This window comes from Drosophila gunungcola, assembly GCF_025200985.1.
Source record: "Drosophila gunungcola strain Sukarami chromosome 2R unlocalized genomic scaffold, Dgunungcola_SK_2 000004F, whole genome shotgun sequence".
Lineage (NCBI taxonomy): Eukaryota > Metazoa > Arthropoda > Insecta > Diptera > Drosophilidae > Drosophila > Drosophila gunungcola.
Window position 1 is genome coordinate 5596683 of NW_026453167.1, and position 15987 is coordinate 5612669.

The 15987-nt window shown below is 42.9% G+C and overlaps 2 protein-coding genes across 10 annotated transcripts in view; one reads left to right on the forward strand and one right to left on the reverse strand.

Moving 5' to 3' along the window:
- LOC128254268 (uncharacterized) overlaps positions 1–15987 on the forward strand; it is a 38161-nt gene that overhangs the window by 18820 nt on the left and 3354 nt on the right. For 4 of the 9 annotated variants that reach the window (XM_052983192.1, XM_052983190.1, XM_052983197.1 and 1 more), the window contains 14 exons: positions 3873–3964; positions 7700–7767; positions 8334–8469; positions 9598–9669; positions 9742–9886; positions 10350–10405; positions 10469–11779; positions 11853–12791; positions 12847–13448; positions 13535–13648; positions 13966–14075; positions 14181–14303; positions 15054–15121; positions 15183–15955. In XM_052983192.1, the coding sequence (XP_052839152.1) occupies positions 3873–3964; positions 7700–7767; positions 8334–8469; positions 9598–9669; positions 9742–9886; positions 10350–10405; positions 10469–11779; positions 11853–12791; positions 12847–13448; positions 13535–13648; positions 13966–14075; positions 14181–14303; positions 15054–15121; positions 15183–15955 (4609 nt within the window). The remainder of the gene's footprint in view (positions 1–3872; positions 3965–7699; positions 7768–8333; positions 8470–9597; positions 9670–9741; positions 9887–10349; positions 10406–10468; positions 11780–11852; positions 12792–12846; positions 13449–13534; positions 13649–13965; positions 14076–14180; positions 14304–15053; positions 15122–15182; positions 15956–15987) is intronic. The other 5 variants (XM_052983193.1, XM_052983199.1, XM_052983196.1 and 2 more) reach the window with 3 other exon arrangements.
- LOC128254271 (uncharacterized) overlaps positions 1–15987 on the reverse strand; it is a 31903-nt gene that overhangs the window by 8964 nt on the left and 6952 nt on the right. The window lies entirely within an intron of this gene.

Consider the following 15987-nt stretch of genomic DNA (forward strand, 5'->3'; position numbering starts at 1 on the left):
TTAATCGCTGTTGTGCTCAGTTCTGTTTTGTATTTTGTACTACCGCTTTGCTATGGCCTGTTCAAATATTCCTCATTTGAGGTGAAATTGCATTTTGCTGCTGCTTTTGGGCTAATTATTGTTTGGCCCCGTCGCGCCTGACATGCATATTTGCTGTTATGTGTCTTTTAATTGCTGTTCTTGCCGCTCGCCAAGGCGAAATATGCAAAACTGGATGAGAAATGTTTCCTTGTAATGCCACACAAAGCTGAGGGAAATGCAAAACGAGTGACTTAGTCGTTGCCGTTTGCCAAAATGTGATTTTTATCAACCGCAACGTGTGGAGCGCAGAGTGTGTTTGTTTTGGTTTTGCTAACGTTATAAATCATCCGCACATCTGTCATTTATGTGGACTTCGCTTATATATGTGAGAAGCTTTGAATTATATATCTGGTAAACAGGGACGCTCAAGGGGGTCTTTCTAGATATTTACAACTTTTAAACTAAGTTTTTAAGCTAGATTTTAAAAAATAAATAAGCTTTTTTGAAGAATAGATTTTCAAGAATAGTAATGCATTTTTGGAGAAAAGATTTTAAAGAAAAGCTGCGCAGAGAGAACTAGCAAATGTTTTAGGGGAAAAAACATTAAAAAAAATTAAAACGCTTGAATCGTTTATTATTTAGCATTTCGCTAATCTAATACCCCTTTTGATTAACCAGCCCTCTCCTAACAAATATTTGTATTTATTATCTTGAACAACTTTTACTTTGCCTCATTCTTTGGCTATTTGTTTTAACCATGACGTTCGTTTTGGCCTTCTTTCACATACTTTCGGCTATCTCTATTTATTATTGGTCTGTGCTTTCGCCTGACTTTTCTCCTCAGAGACGTCATCATGTGTTATCTTCAAAAAAAAAAACGCTTCACAGCGATATTTATTTCCCCGTTTCTTGGGCACACTTGCGATAAAGAATTGCGTAGACAAGGCTCTATTTCGCAGTTGTTTTGTAGCTATTTCCGAGACACTTTAATGGCTTTTAATTGTGGCCAAAGTGGTGTGTGACTGAACAAAAGTAATTTCACACTCGTTGACTTTTCGGCGACGTCGGCGCGGCCACGAAAGTGCAAAACAATTTTTCTTTTGTATGTTTTATAGGACTGGCGAACTGGTGAACAGGCGAACTGCATTTGCCCACCCAGACATCCATCCTCCCATGTTGGCATTTTTTGGTGAGATATTTATTAGCCACAATTTGGCAGGCAGCTCAAATTGGCAGCCCTCGCGATTCACTCAGTCCAGAGCTCAGTTTACCTGGACAGAGGGGTTCATAAAACGCAAATTTATTATTTATATCAACTCTTTTGTGCTATTTGCCGTGTCAATTCGTGGGACATGGTTGCCGAGGTTGCCATCGCCCCAAAAACCATTCCCAAAACCATCACCACTTCCCCAGAGTTTTTCACCGGCTGCTGCTTAAATTCTTCAGCCAAATTATGAGAAAATCTTGTGTACCAAAGAGCATTTGTCACAATTAAGCGACGGATAAAATTATAGAGGAGTCTTCTCGCCAGCCCCTGTTAAAGTTGTAATAATGCAAAGCCCCCCACCCAGAAAATAAAAGGAAAAGGGAAAACTTGTGCCACGTTGACGTTGCCATCGACATTGGCGACCTGGGACCGCGGTTTACCTTCTTTTTTGGCAGTCGCGGCTGCTGGGCCTTCGTTTTGGCCCTCCTCCTCCTTTTTTTTTTGAGGGTTTTTGCGTTTTTCTCCTTTTCTGCAAGTCTATTATGATGGCGGGCAACGTCAGTTTTTGAAGCTCTACGCCATGAAATATGCAAAGAGCAGTTAAAAAAACTTTTTATTTGTATTAATCAAACAGAGTTATTCTCTGCCCCCTCGCACTTTTGACAACAATGGCAGCAACTGCATTATAAATAGGTGCAAAGGCTGTCTGGTAACCAAAAAAGGGGGGCAAGGTGCTGTGATTGTTTCGACATTTTTGACAATTATCGCTTGAACATTTTGCATTGGAATCCAGCGGTGTGGGTTGAGCAGCTCAAGGCAACGATGATGACAAATTAGTTGGGCCATAAAACTGGAGAGTGCGATCAAAGCAAACAATTTGTCGCCCATTCACTGCCCCTCAGGTTTTCGAGAAGGAGAGTGTGTCCTCTGCCAAAACGTGAGCCATATAAAAATCGCATAAACAACTTCAACTGCCACTACAACAACGCCCTGAAAAAGTAACTACATCAACGTCATCATTGCGAGTAAAGTGTGACGAAGGGGGCATTGGAAGTCCTTGAATCGTCAGGGATGCGTGCGTGATTTCAAAGGATTCCTCTACTATTGATGGTTGCTTTCTTTTTGTTTTTGGCTTGATATCACTATCTGTGATAAAATTGTTGACTTACTGTCCATTTTCGAATCATATCATTGATTTTACGTATGTTTCTATTATTTAATGTTAATAAAAATAGTCTATAAAGACCCTTTGATTCTGTTTAATTCGGTATAAAAAAGATTTTTAGCCCGAACTTTTAACCAGTACTTTCTAGCCTCGAAATATCTATAAATCTTTACTTTCGATATTCTTGTCTTAATAGATTAGCTTTCTATATTTAAAATGGTTTAGACTTATTCAGACCTCAGTTAGAAGCACTCAAAATTGCTAAACTTAATAAAAAAATTTCTAAAATCAGGTACTTGTAATCTTTAGATTTTGTTTGCTGATAAAAACAGAAACAAAATGACTTTCAAATTAAAAAAAAAAACCATATAAAATTTTGACACCAAAACCATTCTATATAAAAAACACTTAGCTTAATGATACCTCTTATTGTGAAACGAAAACATTTAAAATCCATTTTGGAAAGTAAGCTTAGTTTTAAAGAAGTATTAGAAAAGAATCTGAGCACCAGCAACGGCTAGCTAAAAATCCCAAAGTACTCAACTAATAGGCAAATATAAGTGCTTAGCATTGTTAATTTATTGACTCAGGGGTAAGTTATGATCCTGAAATCACAGGCACATCCCTGGTCGTGTGTGCTCACCTCTTTTTGGGGGAAGGCCAACGACGACCCCACGCACTGTCTGTGCTACACCGCCCCGCCCCCCAAAAAGAGGCACCCCCTTGCGACGCCCAACGTCTGGCATTTGCAATTTGGCAACACATTTCGGTAACGCGGCCTTTACTAGCGAACTGGGGAACTGGCGAACTGGCAAGCGAAGTCGCTCCGCTCCGAGCACTTTATATAAATTGTGTACAAATACTTTTTATGGCTCTTCGAGTGCAACCTATTGGCTCTTTGATATACGACGAGTTTAAATGAAGGAAGGGGGGGATTGTCGCGTAGATGTGTCCGCTTTTATTACACATTTTTGCTAAATTACAGTTCGGCCGCAAAGTTTATTTACCCTCGCGAGTTGCGTGGCATTTTAATAAACCGAAAGTTGGTTCGATTTACGTTGCAAGCGCCATTAAGTGTGGGTAATTATTCAATGACTCAAAACCGAAAAGTTTGCCACGCATTCTGCCAGCTAATGTTGAAGAGCGGATTTGATAAATGGAGAAATGCAAAACTCGTTTATTAATGCTGACATTATTCCCCCCTTTATTTAATGTTTTTTTTTCGTATTTTTATATATTTTTGTGGGCTCCAACTATAAATCATGGCTCTCTAAACTGATTTACATTTTTGTCGCATTTATGAATGTCCGACAGTTGCACCTGTTGGGTGTCAGGTGGAAATGTGAAAATGTGGCAATGGTAGGGTTTTTTTTTTTGTTTTTTTCGGAGTGGGCTGAAGATATGCGAAATTGATTTCCCGACTTGCGCTTTCGGTGCACTTAACATCTCGTTTCCTTTTGTTTTTGCCCCTTTTTACAGATGGCGAACCCATCAAGCTGCCCGACAATTTGGAGAGCCTGCCAAGAGCCGACAGTTTTCCATCACAGCGCCATCGTTGGAATACAAATGAGGTCAGTTTTAGTTCTAAGTTAGTACTGTTCTGTTTTGTTTGCTTTTTCCGGGACTGTTTGTATTTGTATTTGTGTTTTTTTTGTTTTTTGTTACTATTTGCATTTGATTGCACATAAAATTGTCAAAACGGGGAAGCCAAGTGAAAGCCAAAAGGAGCCTTGCAGCCTTGGACAGTTGACAGGCGGATGAGCCTGCCAGTCCTTCGCCAGGACACTTTGACAGCCTTCGACGACGGCCCTTACTTGAGGCGCCCCTGTTTCCTTGAGGCGCCCCGACACACACACACTTGTGAATGTCTATATGCAGATTAATGAGATGACCGGCAGGCAGTCCATTAGGAAGGGCTCCGCGACGTTTTTATTGCGCCACAAACTATAATGCAAACACCAGTAGAACTAGAACTCTAGCTTTAGAATCTGTGCTCGGGGACCCGCTTTTAAAAACCTGACCACGCGTCGCCAAAAAGTTCGCTTCCGTGTTTTCCCTTCCCATTTTTTTTTTCATCTGGGACTCAGTTTGGTTTGCAATAAAAGTTTTCACTCGCGGAAAATGAGAAAACAAAAACAGCGAAAATTCTTTGCAATGAGCTTGGCTCGCTGTTTTACTTGTGAATTAAGCGCAACCGCAAATATTCATTGGGACAGTTGTAAAGTTCAAGCTGGTGGGGTTTTTTATTTTGGGTGGTTTGGTGGCTTTTGGGGGGTTACGCGGTAAACGGATTTTTACACACTATCGCAACAAAGTTGACTAAATTAAAAGAAGTTGGGGGTAAGCAAAAAAAGTGGTAAAGTGGTATTTAGATTACAAAGGTGTTTCAACCACTCCAGTATTAAAAGGCGTTAAATATAATTTATAAAAAGTATTTCCAAAAATAATTTTAAATATTAATTTGTTTTATAATTATACAACAATAGCATTTTATTAAATATATAAGGAGGCGTTTCCACCATTCTTAAAAAAATATTTAAAGTAGTTAAATATAATTTATCAAAAATAAAATCCAAAATCTCTTAAGATTTGCTAAGCACCTTAGTAATATTTTACCACTTAGTATTTTATTTATTAAATTCTGATCCCGCGTAAGAGCATCCCCAGTTGATTAAAATAAATTTTACCATCCGAAAAGCAAAGAACTGTGATTCCAGCAGCAGAAGCCAAGAACTGAACTACCTACAGGACTACAGGACCTCTCTCCCGCTGCATCAGCATGCAAAAATTACAAAATGTAGCCGTGTACGGGGCATAAATAAAATTACGCACGCTTATTTAGTCTGCTTACAGGAAAAACGGAGTCGATGGAGTGGGAAATGGAAAAGTGGCGGACCTGGGACTGTCGCTTTAACCACATGGTTTTAATTTGGCATTTAACCAGTGGCCAGGGGCCAGAACACTCCACTCTCGACCCAGCTCATAAAGCAACTGCAAAATAATAGCAACACCGGGATCACAACCAACCGAGTGTGTTCAAAAAGGCGCAGCTTAAAAATCAAAAAGTTAAATTGATAATGAGTCGCCATTTTATGTTTATTTTTTGCGGCCCATTCGTTTTCTGGGTGACCCGAACTGGCCGCTCTGCGTTGGTCACCAAAAGGACCACTTGACTGGAAATGATTAAGTGGCGGGCTTTAAATTAGTCCCTGCTGTTTGTTCTAAGGACACCAAGTGTTCAGTTCCGGGAATGGGTTAGACATCTGGATGAGATCTTTAGCATTTTGTACTGATATCAAACAATTTATAAATTAGAATTGAGGAATAAACAACTAAACGATGTTTATCAGAGTATCTTAGCATATTTTAGTTTAACTCGGTTTGGGATAAAACAGAAATGTCTAACTATTTTGGTTTTATTTGGAAGTTGAGAGTTAACTTGGAAATATATTGATTGGAAATAGATGTAAAGAAAAATGGCTTAAAAGATAGTTTTTAGTAGTTACATTCGAAAGTTCATTAGACTTAGAATTGCTAGTTTTAGGTCTAGGTTTTTATAAAGCAATTTTTTGAAAATTTAACTTCCATTAAATCGAACAGAAAAACGACCCAAAATTACAGACCAAAACTTGAACGCACATTCCTAAAAAACTTAAACAAAAACCTTAAGAGGAATGTAAATTTAAAAATGAAAAAGTTGTAAACTTAGAAGATCAAAATTAAACGCGGATTCTGAGAAAATTAAACCACAAATCCTTTTTAAAATTGAATACCTGTAAACAAAAGGTAAGGACTGAAAAATTAAATTATCATAAAGACATTTTTGTATAAAAAAGAAAGGGGTTACATTAAAATTTTTAGAAAGTCGACACAAAATTACAAAACAAACATTTAAAAGCATAAAACCATAAATCTTTATATGATTGTTTTTCGGATTTCTGCGATAAAAGTTATGGACTTAGAAGTGCTGTTTAAGATGGCAACTGGCTTTCTGTTTAATCTATCTGTCTCAATTTCTACTAGTTGTAATATGGAAAAAATTCCCCTTCCCCTGATGATAGACTTTCCATATGATTGATTCATCGTTTGTTCATTGCTCGGGTGAAAGTGTTGAAACAACATTTGACTAGGGCCACGCCCTAACCCAAAAGGGGCGGCCCATACGCTGAGGTGGGCATAAATTCTTAATGCTTCGCCTTTCGGAGTATGTGCCTGGAATTCATCATAAAGCGGGGAGGGAGTTTGGAGTAGGTCGCTCGAGCCATGCATAAATAAGCAACAGCCATTCATCTATACATATATCTATCTATCTTTCCATATGTCGTCCTTTCACATGCTCTTCAGCAGCGGAACAGCAGAAGTCAGGGGCAATTTTGGGCAAAATGCAAACGTTTGCCACTTGACAAACACGCGCCTGTGATTTGCTCAATCTCCCTCCTTTATTCCCGATATACAATTTTTATGACACTCGCAAATGCTGCGATATCTTCCTTAAAAAACTGAGACACATGAGCAGAATGTTCCACTGCACACAGCTGAGGATGCTGAATGCTAGATGGTGGATGTTGGATGAATGAATGGATGGCCACTTTGCATTATTCATGCAACGTCAAGGAAGCAAACAAATTGATAACTTTATCGGCAAAACATGCAATGAAATGTCCAAAATGGTAGAACTCCCAGTGAACTTTCGCTGACTGTTGTGTGATTTGCATTCGAATGGTTTCCCACCAACTGACTAAATCTTGAGCTCCTTTCGTTTTTAAGATTTTATATTCCTCGGTGACAGGGCATTTCAAGTATGCACACAAATTGCACTCGGGATGCGTCTCGGCTTTTTGGCTTTTGGTCTTTTGGTCTTTTGGCCACCAACCTGGTTAAGTGTCAACTGGCGGCGACACCTGTAAATTGTGGTTAACACACGGCCACCATCTCTGCCCCCTTTTTTTCCACTTTGCGGTCAAATGAAATTTCTAAAATGTTTGCCTTTGTTTTATGGCGCAGAAATCCCTTCTCTCCGGCTTTTGGCCGGAGGAAATGCCGCGAGTTCCGTGACTGGGCAGCGGAGCCGTTTGCCCATTAAGTCCGGAAATTGTTAGCACGTTAGTTAAGGTCAGTTAGCCAAGTTAGCGGGTGAGCTGCGGGGAGAAATGATGGAGCTTGTGAAATAACTTTTCCACTGTCGCAGCGCTGAGAAGGCCATTGTGAAGGACGCCTGGCGCTATCTCTAAATATATTTTCACCAAGACGTATTTGATATGCAAATATAGAATGTATATTTTAAAGGTTTTGCTTGTGTATTTCAGGAAATCGCTGCGATTCTTATCAGCTTTGATAAGCACGGCGAGTGGCAGTCCAAAGAGGTCCGAACCAGGTGAGTCACAGTATCTAAAGCTAAATTCAATAACGATTTAGTAGATTATACGATTTAAGTTGATTAAGGTTAATATAAGCATTTCTTAAAATTTCTGAAATGTTTTATAATAATAGTATATATTAATACCCTTTTTTCATAGAGTAAAAAAAGGGGATATTGTATATTGTTGGAAAGTATGTTAAGGGCACAAGGAATCGTTTTCGACCCTATAAAGTATATATATTGATGATCTCTCTGTCCGTCTGAACATACCGCATTTAAAGCTGTATATTTGTACAAAAATTGTTCACATCGAACTATTTTAGAAGTTATGAGCATTTTGTACATTTTCCGGCAGATGGCGCCACCCGAAACCCAACTATTTTCAGGGGGAATATTTATTATTTTTAAAATGGCTACTTAATTAACGGGTAACTAATAGTCGGGGCACTCGACTATAGCCATTCTTTTTGTTTTGTTATTAAAAAAAAAAAATGTACCTTAAGAGCAGACTCTTTATGCACTTCCAGTAAAATACCTTAGATTTGAAACATTTTTGGATGAGACTTCATATTCCATTTTAGACCCAAAAGCGGATCGCTGTTGCTGTACTCAAGGAAGAAGGTTCGATATAGACGTGATGGCTACTGCTGGAAGAAACGCAAAGATGGCAAGACAACGCGCGAGGATCACATGAAACTTAAAGTACAAGGCACTGAGGTGAGTTCGAAAATTTCTTGTTCCGTTTAATAACGATTTTCTGGCTGCACAATTAGGCAATTAGCCGGAATCGTTTTCCAGCCATCATTTGTCAAGGGGTTACATAAAAAAAAATGGTTTAAATTCCTCGGACTTCCTTGGGGCTTCCTTTTTTTCCTTTTTTTTGCATTTCGTACTTGACCGTATGGGGGTTCCTTTGGGTGAGTTATGATTTCCCGCCGGAAGTTGACAGAAACTTACGGTGTCCTCCCCGGTTGCCTTCAGGCATTTCGTCCATGGCAAGTGTTTGCCTAAGGATGTGAGCAACGTCGCCGTTGCCTGCTAATGAAATAAGCCTTGCCAAGGGTTAAGCTTATTTATAATGTCTGTCTGTCGGAATATCTATACCCCAAACCCAGACCATGCCATTATAGAAACATAAAAACATTTGGCAATTTCACGCCAATTTTTTTCACAGTTCCTTCGCCTTGCCGTTTGTTTTTCTTTTTGTTTTTATTTTAATTTTTATTTTAATACATTCGCAAGTAAACGTGGCCGGCGAAGATTTATGCAGTTGGCAGTGCTGGCGGGGTGCCGTCTTCTTACATGATAACTGGTCCCAAACGAGGCAGATAGTACAAAGGAAATGCCAAGGCAAAGCGAAAGAAGTCAGCGGCATATCGCGGCCAACGAGAGCCAACAAATTTATCAGCGGGTAGAAGAAATTCCCCCAAAAAAAAAAAGAAAAACACCCAAAATAAACTGAGATAGAAAAAAGACGGCAAAAAGTCTTAGGAATAAGAAAAATGCGCAACGAAATGTTTTATAAGTCAGGGAAGCCCGTTTCCTCAACTCTTCCGTTTCGATTCGTTGCTTTTCGGTCTTCGGTTTGAGTTTGAGTCCTGATTTTTGGCACTTACCAAAGGCCAAGTGGCGCCCCCTAGCGTGGGCGGTTGGTAATTTAATTTGAGCTCCACTCGCTCTTCGTTTTTATGCACTCCAATTAAATGGATTTCCTCGCCACGGGGGCAAGTGAGCTGCGTAAGGATGGTATCCCGACGTTTTAGCCCCTTTTTATGCTCTTGTTTGTGTTGCCGGATTGATAAATTGAATTTCCTTCGATTTTTGCGCCCCTCTATCTATCCACAGTGCATCTATGGTTGTTATGTACACTCGGCCATATTGCCCACATTTCATCGCAGATGTTACTGGCTGTTGCAGGTAAGTTGGGCTATCCCTCCTCTCCTCATCTTTGATATGCCCTAATCCTGGGAGGACACTTCCTGTAAACAGAATCCGGACATTGTTTTGGTGCACTATCTAAATGTCCCGTATCCGGATGATAATAAAATGGCCGTGATTGCGCCCAGTATCACACTTTGGGGCGATAAAAAGGAGTGGACCAAGGAGGAACTGGTCAGCCAGCTGAAACCCATGCGTAAGTCTAGATTTTAGTTAAGATACTCAAAAGAAGAATTTTAAATGTATAGTTCTTATAAAGCATATTACTCACATCAAATTTGGTAATTGTGCGATAAATTTATACCAAATATAAAGCAGTCCTTCGCTCAATGAAAATATCAAACTCATTAAAAAAACTAAACTGTTCTTGTCTAAGCCTATTTTTTACAAATGTTAAGCATTGATTCTTACGTTAAGTTAATCTGTTATTTAACCTGTTTAAAATACAAAAAAAAAGGTATTTTGCTAAATAAAAATATCAAACCAACTATAAAACTCTAAAGTTCTTGGCCGTGTTCTTTTTTTCAATAAAAGTCAAACAACTATCCTTACTTTAAATTAATCTGTTGATTTATTTTCAACTTAGACAGACTTTTAAGATATTATGTTTGTTGCTTTTTCAAAGCTTCTAATTGAAAACTAATTACAATTTTTTTCAGTCTCCACAGTTAATTCGGATGATGACTCCGACTCGGGCAACGACATAGAAATATCGGTGAGTATAAAGCTCAATAGTACTGATTAAAAGAGCTAACCGACGTGGATTTACCATGCTTAGACGGCGGAGACCGTAGAGTCGATTGTTTGCCAGCTGATGGAGAAGCAGCGACTGTCGCGCCAGGCTGCGTTGGTCAAGCAGCTGGACTGCGGATGCGGAGATGGAGGCTGTGCGGATGGGAAGACCTGCACGCATCCCGTGATGCGGCGATCGGCAGCCATGCTGAAGTCCTCGGTGCAGGAGAAGCGGCTGGGCGAGCCCTTCAACGGCAACACGCCCAACGTGGTGGTGGCCAGCAAGCTCTACTCCCGCTGGGCGGATCGGCCCAGGCAGCATCTGGACAACCATGGCCAGTTCCACAATGTCACGCAGCAGTTGCCGCAGGAGTCGGCCATCAAGTTCCAGATCATTCCGCCGCAGCAGCAGCATCAGCAGGATGGGAACTACCAGCAGCAGCAGCAGCAGCAGTATCGAGGAGCCAGTCAAATGCTGGCCGCAAGAAGCAATCTGGTGATGCAACAACAGCAGCAGCAGCAACACCAACAGCAGCAGCAGCAGCAGCAATACCACCAGCAACAACAACAACAGCAACAGCAGCAGCAGCACTTGAGCCTGCAGCGATTTGTTGCCAGTCAAAGCCAGAATTCATTGCATCTCAATCAGCAGCACAGACTGCAAATAGCCAATACAACGATCACAGCCACAGCCAGAGATCCTGCAACGACCTCAGCAGCAGCAGCAGCTGCAGCAGCGGCAGCGGCAGTCGTGGCCTCAAATGTTATGGACACCGAACTAATTGAAAATCAAAACCACATGACCGCAAGCAAAATCACAAACTCCAGCAGCAGCAGCAATGCCAGCAAGCAATTAGCAGCTCAAACAAACAACGAATTAAATGTCGTAAATAATAACGACCCCGGCAACAATAACTTTATGTACAATCAACAGCAGCAACTCAATGCTTCCAGCAACAGCAGCCAGCAGCAACAGCAGCAGCAGCAGCAACATTATTATAAATTGCAACAGACAACAGCAACGCCAAGCAGTGGTCAGCCGCCTCCTCTGGCGCAAGTGCCACCCCTTTTAGTGGCCCTGGCCCAACCCCCCGTGGAGGCCATGTGCATGTCACCCGAGCATCGCATCAGCAGCAGCAGCAGCAGCCATCCCCCAACTGCAACGTCTTCCGCTGGCAATGTCAACCCCTGCACACCCACACCCACAATCACATCCAGATCCACACCCACATCGGGCACTTCGTCCACTTCGAGTTCCTTACAATCGATTATCGATGGCAATCAGCAGCAACAAATTACAACGACGTCGACGGCAGCAACTTGTGATAATTTAATGAGCGCCAATGCGCTCTCTGAGGTGAGTGCTTTTGACCGCAAAATCGCCTGCAATCATTGTGTTTATGTTGATTAAATTCCAACTTATTCGACAGCAGGACGGCAGCAACAATCAGGCCACAGAAGCCCCCAAGCCCCTGAATCAAAATGGTTGTGCCACCTTCAGTGCTTCCAGTGATAACAGCAGCCAAATTAGTGACGAGAGCAGCAGCTTTGGCGGCAACAATCAAAACAACAGCAGCAGCAACAGCTGCAGCAGCAGCGAGGAGGAGCCCCCGGCGGAAACACTTAGTTTCTTCAATGAGACCCTCGATTTGTCCCACGAGGATATTCAGCGCACTCTGATTGCCAATATGCCGTACAATGCGACAGCAGCAACCGCAGCAGCAGCTGCATCTAGTGCAACGACGACTAGTGCAACAGGCGACAGCAAACCCAAAAACACTCAAAAGGAGGTGCAAAAGAAACCAGACCCCGAAACCGAGGTTGAGGAGGACGAAACGGACGATGTGTTTGCCAATCTGGATGCCTTCGACATGCTCGTGGAGTTTCCCGAACTTGATCTGGATGACAAGCAGGCCCTGAATAACACCGCCCTGGAGCAGGGCTCCTATTTGGGCGAGGCAACGCAGCCATCGCAGCCGCGCAAGGTACACAACATATGCGACTTTAGTCCCGAGTGGTCGTACACGGAGGGAGGCGTCAAGGTTCTAGTGGCCGGACCCTGGACAAGCTCAAACGGCGGCGCCTACACGGTGCTCTTTGATGCCCAGCCTGTGCCCACGCAACTGGTGCAGGATGGAGTGCTGCGTTGCTATTGCCCTGCCCACGAGGCCGGATTTGTGACCCTGCAGGTGGCCTGCGGCGGCTTCCTCGTCTCAAACTCCGTGATGTTCGAGTACAAGCTGTCGCTGCTGGCCGATGCTCCCTTCGATGCCAGCAGCTCCAACGATTGCCTGTACAAGTTTACGCTGCTCAATCGCCTGTCCACCATCGATGAGAAGTTGCAGGTGAAGACGGAGCAGGAGCTCACGGTGCGTATGTTTATTGGATTATTATTTTTAGATTGACAAACTTTTCTTTTTGTAGACCGATCACACTGCTCTGTATCTGGAGCCCAATTTTGAGGAGAAGCTGGTGGCCTATTGCCACAAGCTGATCAAGCACGCCTGGAGCATGCCCAGCACTTGTGCCTCCTGGACAGTGGGATTGCGTGGCATGACCCTGCTCCATTTGGCCGCCGCCCTGGGCTATGCCAAACTGGTGGGCGCCATGCTCAATTGGCGCGCGGAGAATCCACATATCATACTCGAAACGGAACTGGATGCCCTCAGCCAGGATGTCTACGGCTTCACTCCGCTCGCCTGGGCCTGCGTGCGTGGCCATGTGGAGTGCTCGCTGTTGCTCTACAAGTGGAACCACAACGCCCTGAAGATCAAGACCCAGGCGCAACAGACGCCTCTCGACTTGGCCAACATGCGGGGCCACAAACATCTGCTAGCGCAGATGTTTCGGCTGGAGAAGGAGCGCTGCCGGAAGCCACAACTGCGTGGTGGCCTGGCCAATCTGTCCATGAACATGGGCGTGGAAGCGGAGACGGAGGCGGAGCAACACCAGAGCTTCAGTGGCTTCGACTTGGAGATCCAGCGCAAGCATGATGGGGTGTTCCTGAGACCAGTTGCTGTGCATAGGTATGGGGAATTATATTATGGAAATATAAGTGTTAAATGGAGGATTATATTATGGAAACTTAATATTTTCCCATCTTAACCCATAGCAATCAGAGTCCACCGAACAACAGCAGTCGTTACTCCAAGCGATCTTCCATAGACAGTGGCATTAACATGGATATACGCAGCAAATCCGGCAAACCGCTGGTTAGGCTTCATAGGTAGGTACAGTGACGGTCAAAATAATAGTAGTTTTTTTAGCTTACTGAGAAAGCAATCTACATTGTTATAAATTCAATTACTTACGTATATTGAAAAGGTTATTTTCCTTGAAAAATCAAAGCAATATTAAACGATTTTTAACCCAAAATTTGTTTGTTTGTTGGTAAGCCTTAAGATTTTTTAAAAGAAAAGTGTTCTTATGCCCTAAAAGTATATTTTTGAGCACTTTACATTGTACCACTACTATTATTTTGACCGCAGCTATATACCAAATCAGTCATAATGACTTGTTCTAAATTTATAATTATTATTCCAGTAACTTTGAGAGCCATGACAACTATGCTCTGGGCGTTGACTCGCCGCTGGACTCGCTTACTGGGACCAACTGTCTGCTGTCGCCGCTGCGGAAGATGGACTTTGCCCTCTGTAAGTGCGGGGGATCAGTTTCAGCATGATGAAGCGTATTCCTAGTTATAGACTGTTATATGGAATCAAACAAATGCTCAAATTTTCTCGGTAAATTCAAACTAGGCGAGGTATCCACGGGCGAATCGAGTCCCGTGCACGACAAAGACATCGATTGCGACGACAACTCGACGAGCGCGACCGACGTGACCATTGGCAATGACTTGGCCCTGCCCGATGCCGTTGTAGGTCAGTGATGGCAGACGGATCCTGCCCAGCTTCACTCCACTCCACTCCACTCTACTCTCAATCCAAACTCAATCTCAATCTGCCAACCCGTAACAACCTCACCCGTAATCTGTACTGTAGCTTAAATCATACTAACCATATGGGGCTGGATATCGATGTTGTTGACGTTGTTGTTGTTGCTATTGCTGTTTGTTGTTACTACTATACTATATGTACTCATGTGTATTTGGGGGGGCGGGGAGCTCGTTCTCGTTTAATCAATGTAAATGTTCGTTATTAATATTGGTTGCTGGTTGTGCGCCCTAAATGTGCGCTTTTATCGATGTCTACATTTAACCGATTACGTATAATTTTCAACTAACAAATCACTGGCCGCCCAATTAACCACGAATTGATCGTTGTAATTTGTAAATATAAATCCGAGGTGTATGTAAATAGCTAGCTAAACACTCTCTAAACACAAATGTCAATGCTTGTCGGTGTGTATAATACAAATAATAGTTAACCTAACCGTGTCCAACGACTTTGTTTATCGTGATCAATTTGGAGAGTCATAAACGTAGCTTTTGTAAATTTGGGCTCAATTAGATGCTTTTGGCTAATTGAGCTTAAGGTTGCAAAGAAAATAATGTGAAACTGTAAATTTGTACATGACGGTGTCCAATTAAACTATGTAGACTCGTTTGCCATGTATTCGTATGAAACTCGATGTTTGGAACTAGTTTTGTAAACAGTTTGGCCTATTTTCAGGGGATTCCGATGCCAAAGTGCTGACACTAGCGGAGCACATAATAGCAGCCATGCCCGAAAGGATTAAGGTGAGTAAGAATTAGTAATTAAATACTTGTTATATAATAAATATATATTTAAACCCTTCAGAATGAAGCCGATGAAATGATGGTGCTGGGCAGTCCCTTAACAGAACCATTGACTTCCGAATCCTCGGCGCTGACGGATAGCTTTATGGATCCCCTGCTCGATTCGCTGCCCAATACACACTTCGACAGCGACTTTAGCTTTGACTTCCATGACCATGGCTATCGCTATCACGATGTCAGCACACCCTGCTCCAGCCTGAGTCCAGCCAGTTCGGGACCGCTGCAGTCGCCTGCCAGCTATTCCATACTGGGAACAGATCCCTCTGTCAGCTCACCCAGTCCGCCGCCATCAACCAAGCAGTTGACGGAGTTCCTGCACGCCTCCAGCATCTCGCAGTATCCCTTCGAGGCGGACTTCTCCAAGCTCACCCTCACGGACACGGAGCAAAGGGAGCTGTACGAGGCGGCCAAGTGCATTCAGAAGGCCTACCGCTCGTACAAGGGCCGCCAGAAGCTCGAGGAGCAGAACAAGGAACGCAGTGCCGCTACTGTCATTCAGAACTACTACAGGCGGTACAAGCAGTATGCCTACTACAGGCAGATGACCAACGCCGCCTTGGTCATCCAGCATGGCTATCGCTCCTATCGTCGCAACAAGCGATTCAAGAAGAGCGGCCTAGGCCTGGGCAGCGCCAGTGATCACGGCAGTGTGAGCAGCAACTCGCAGTGCCTGTCCAGCTTCTATGATCACTACAAGCAGGATCAGCAGCAGCTGCACGAGCTGGGCTCACAGCCTAGCACGCCCAAGGAAACGAGTCCTTCGGGTCCCTTGAAGTGAGTGCCATAAGCCTCGAACTGTGCTAAAC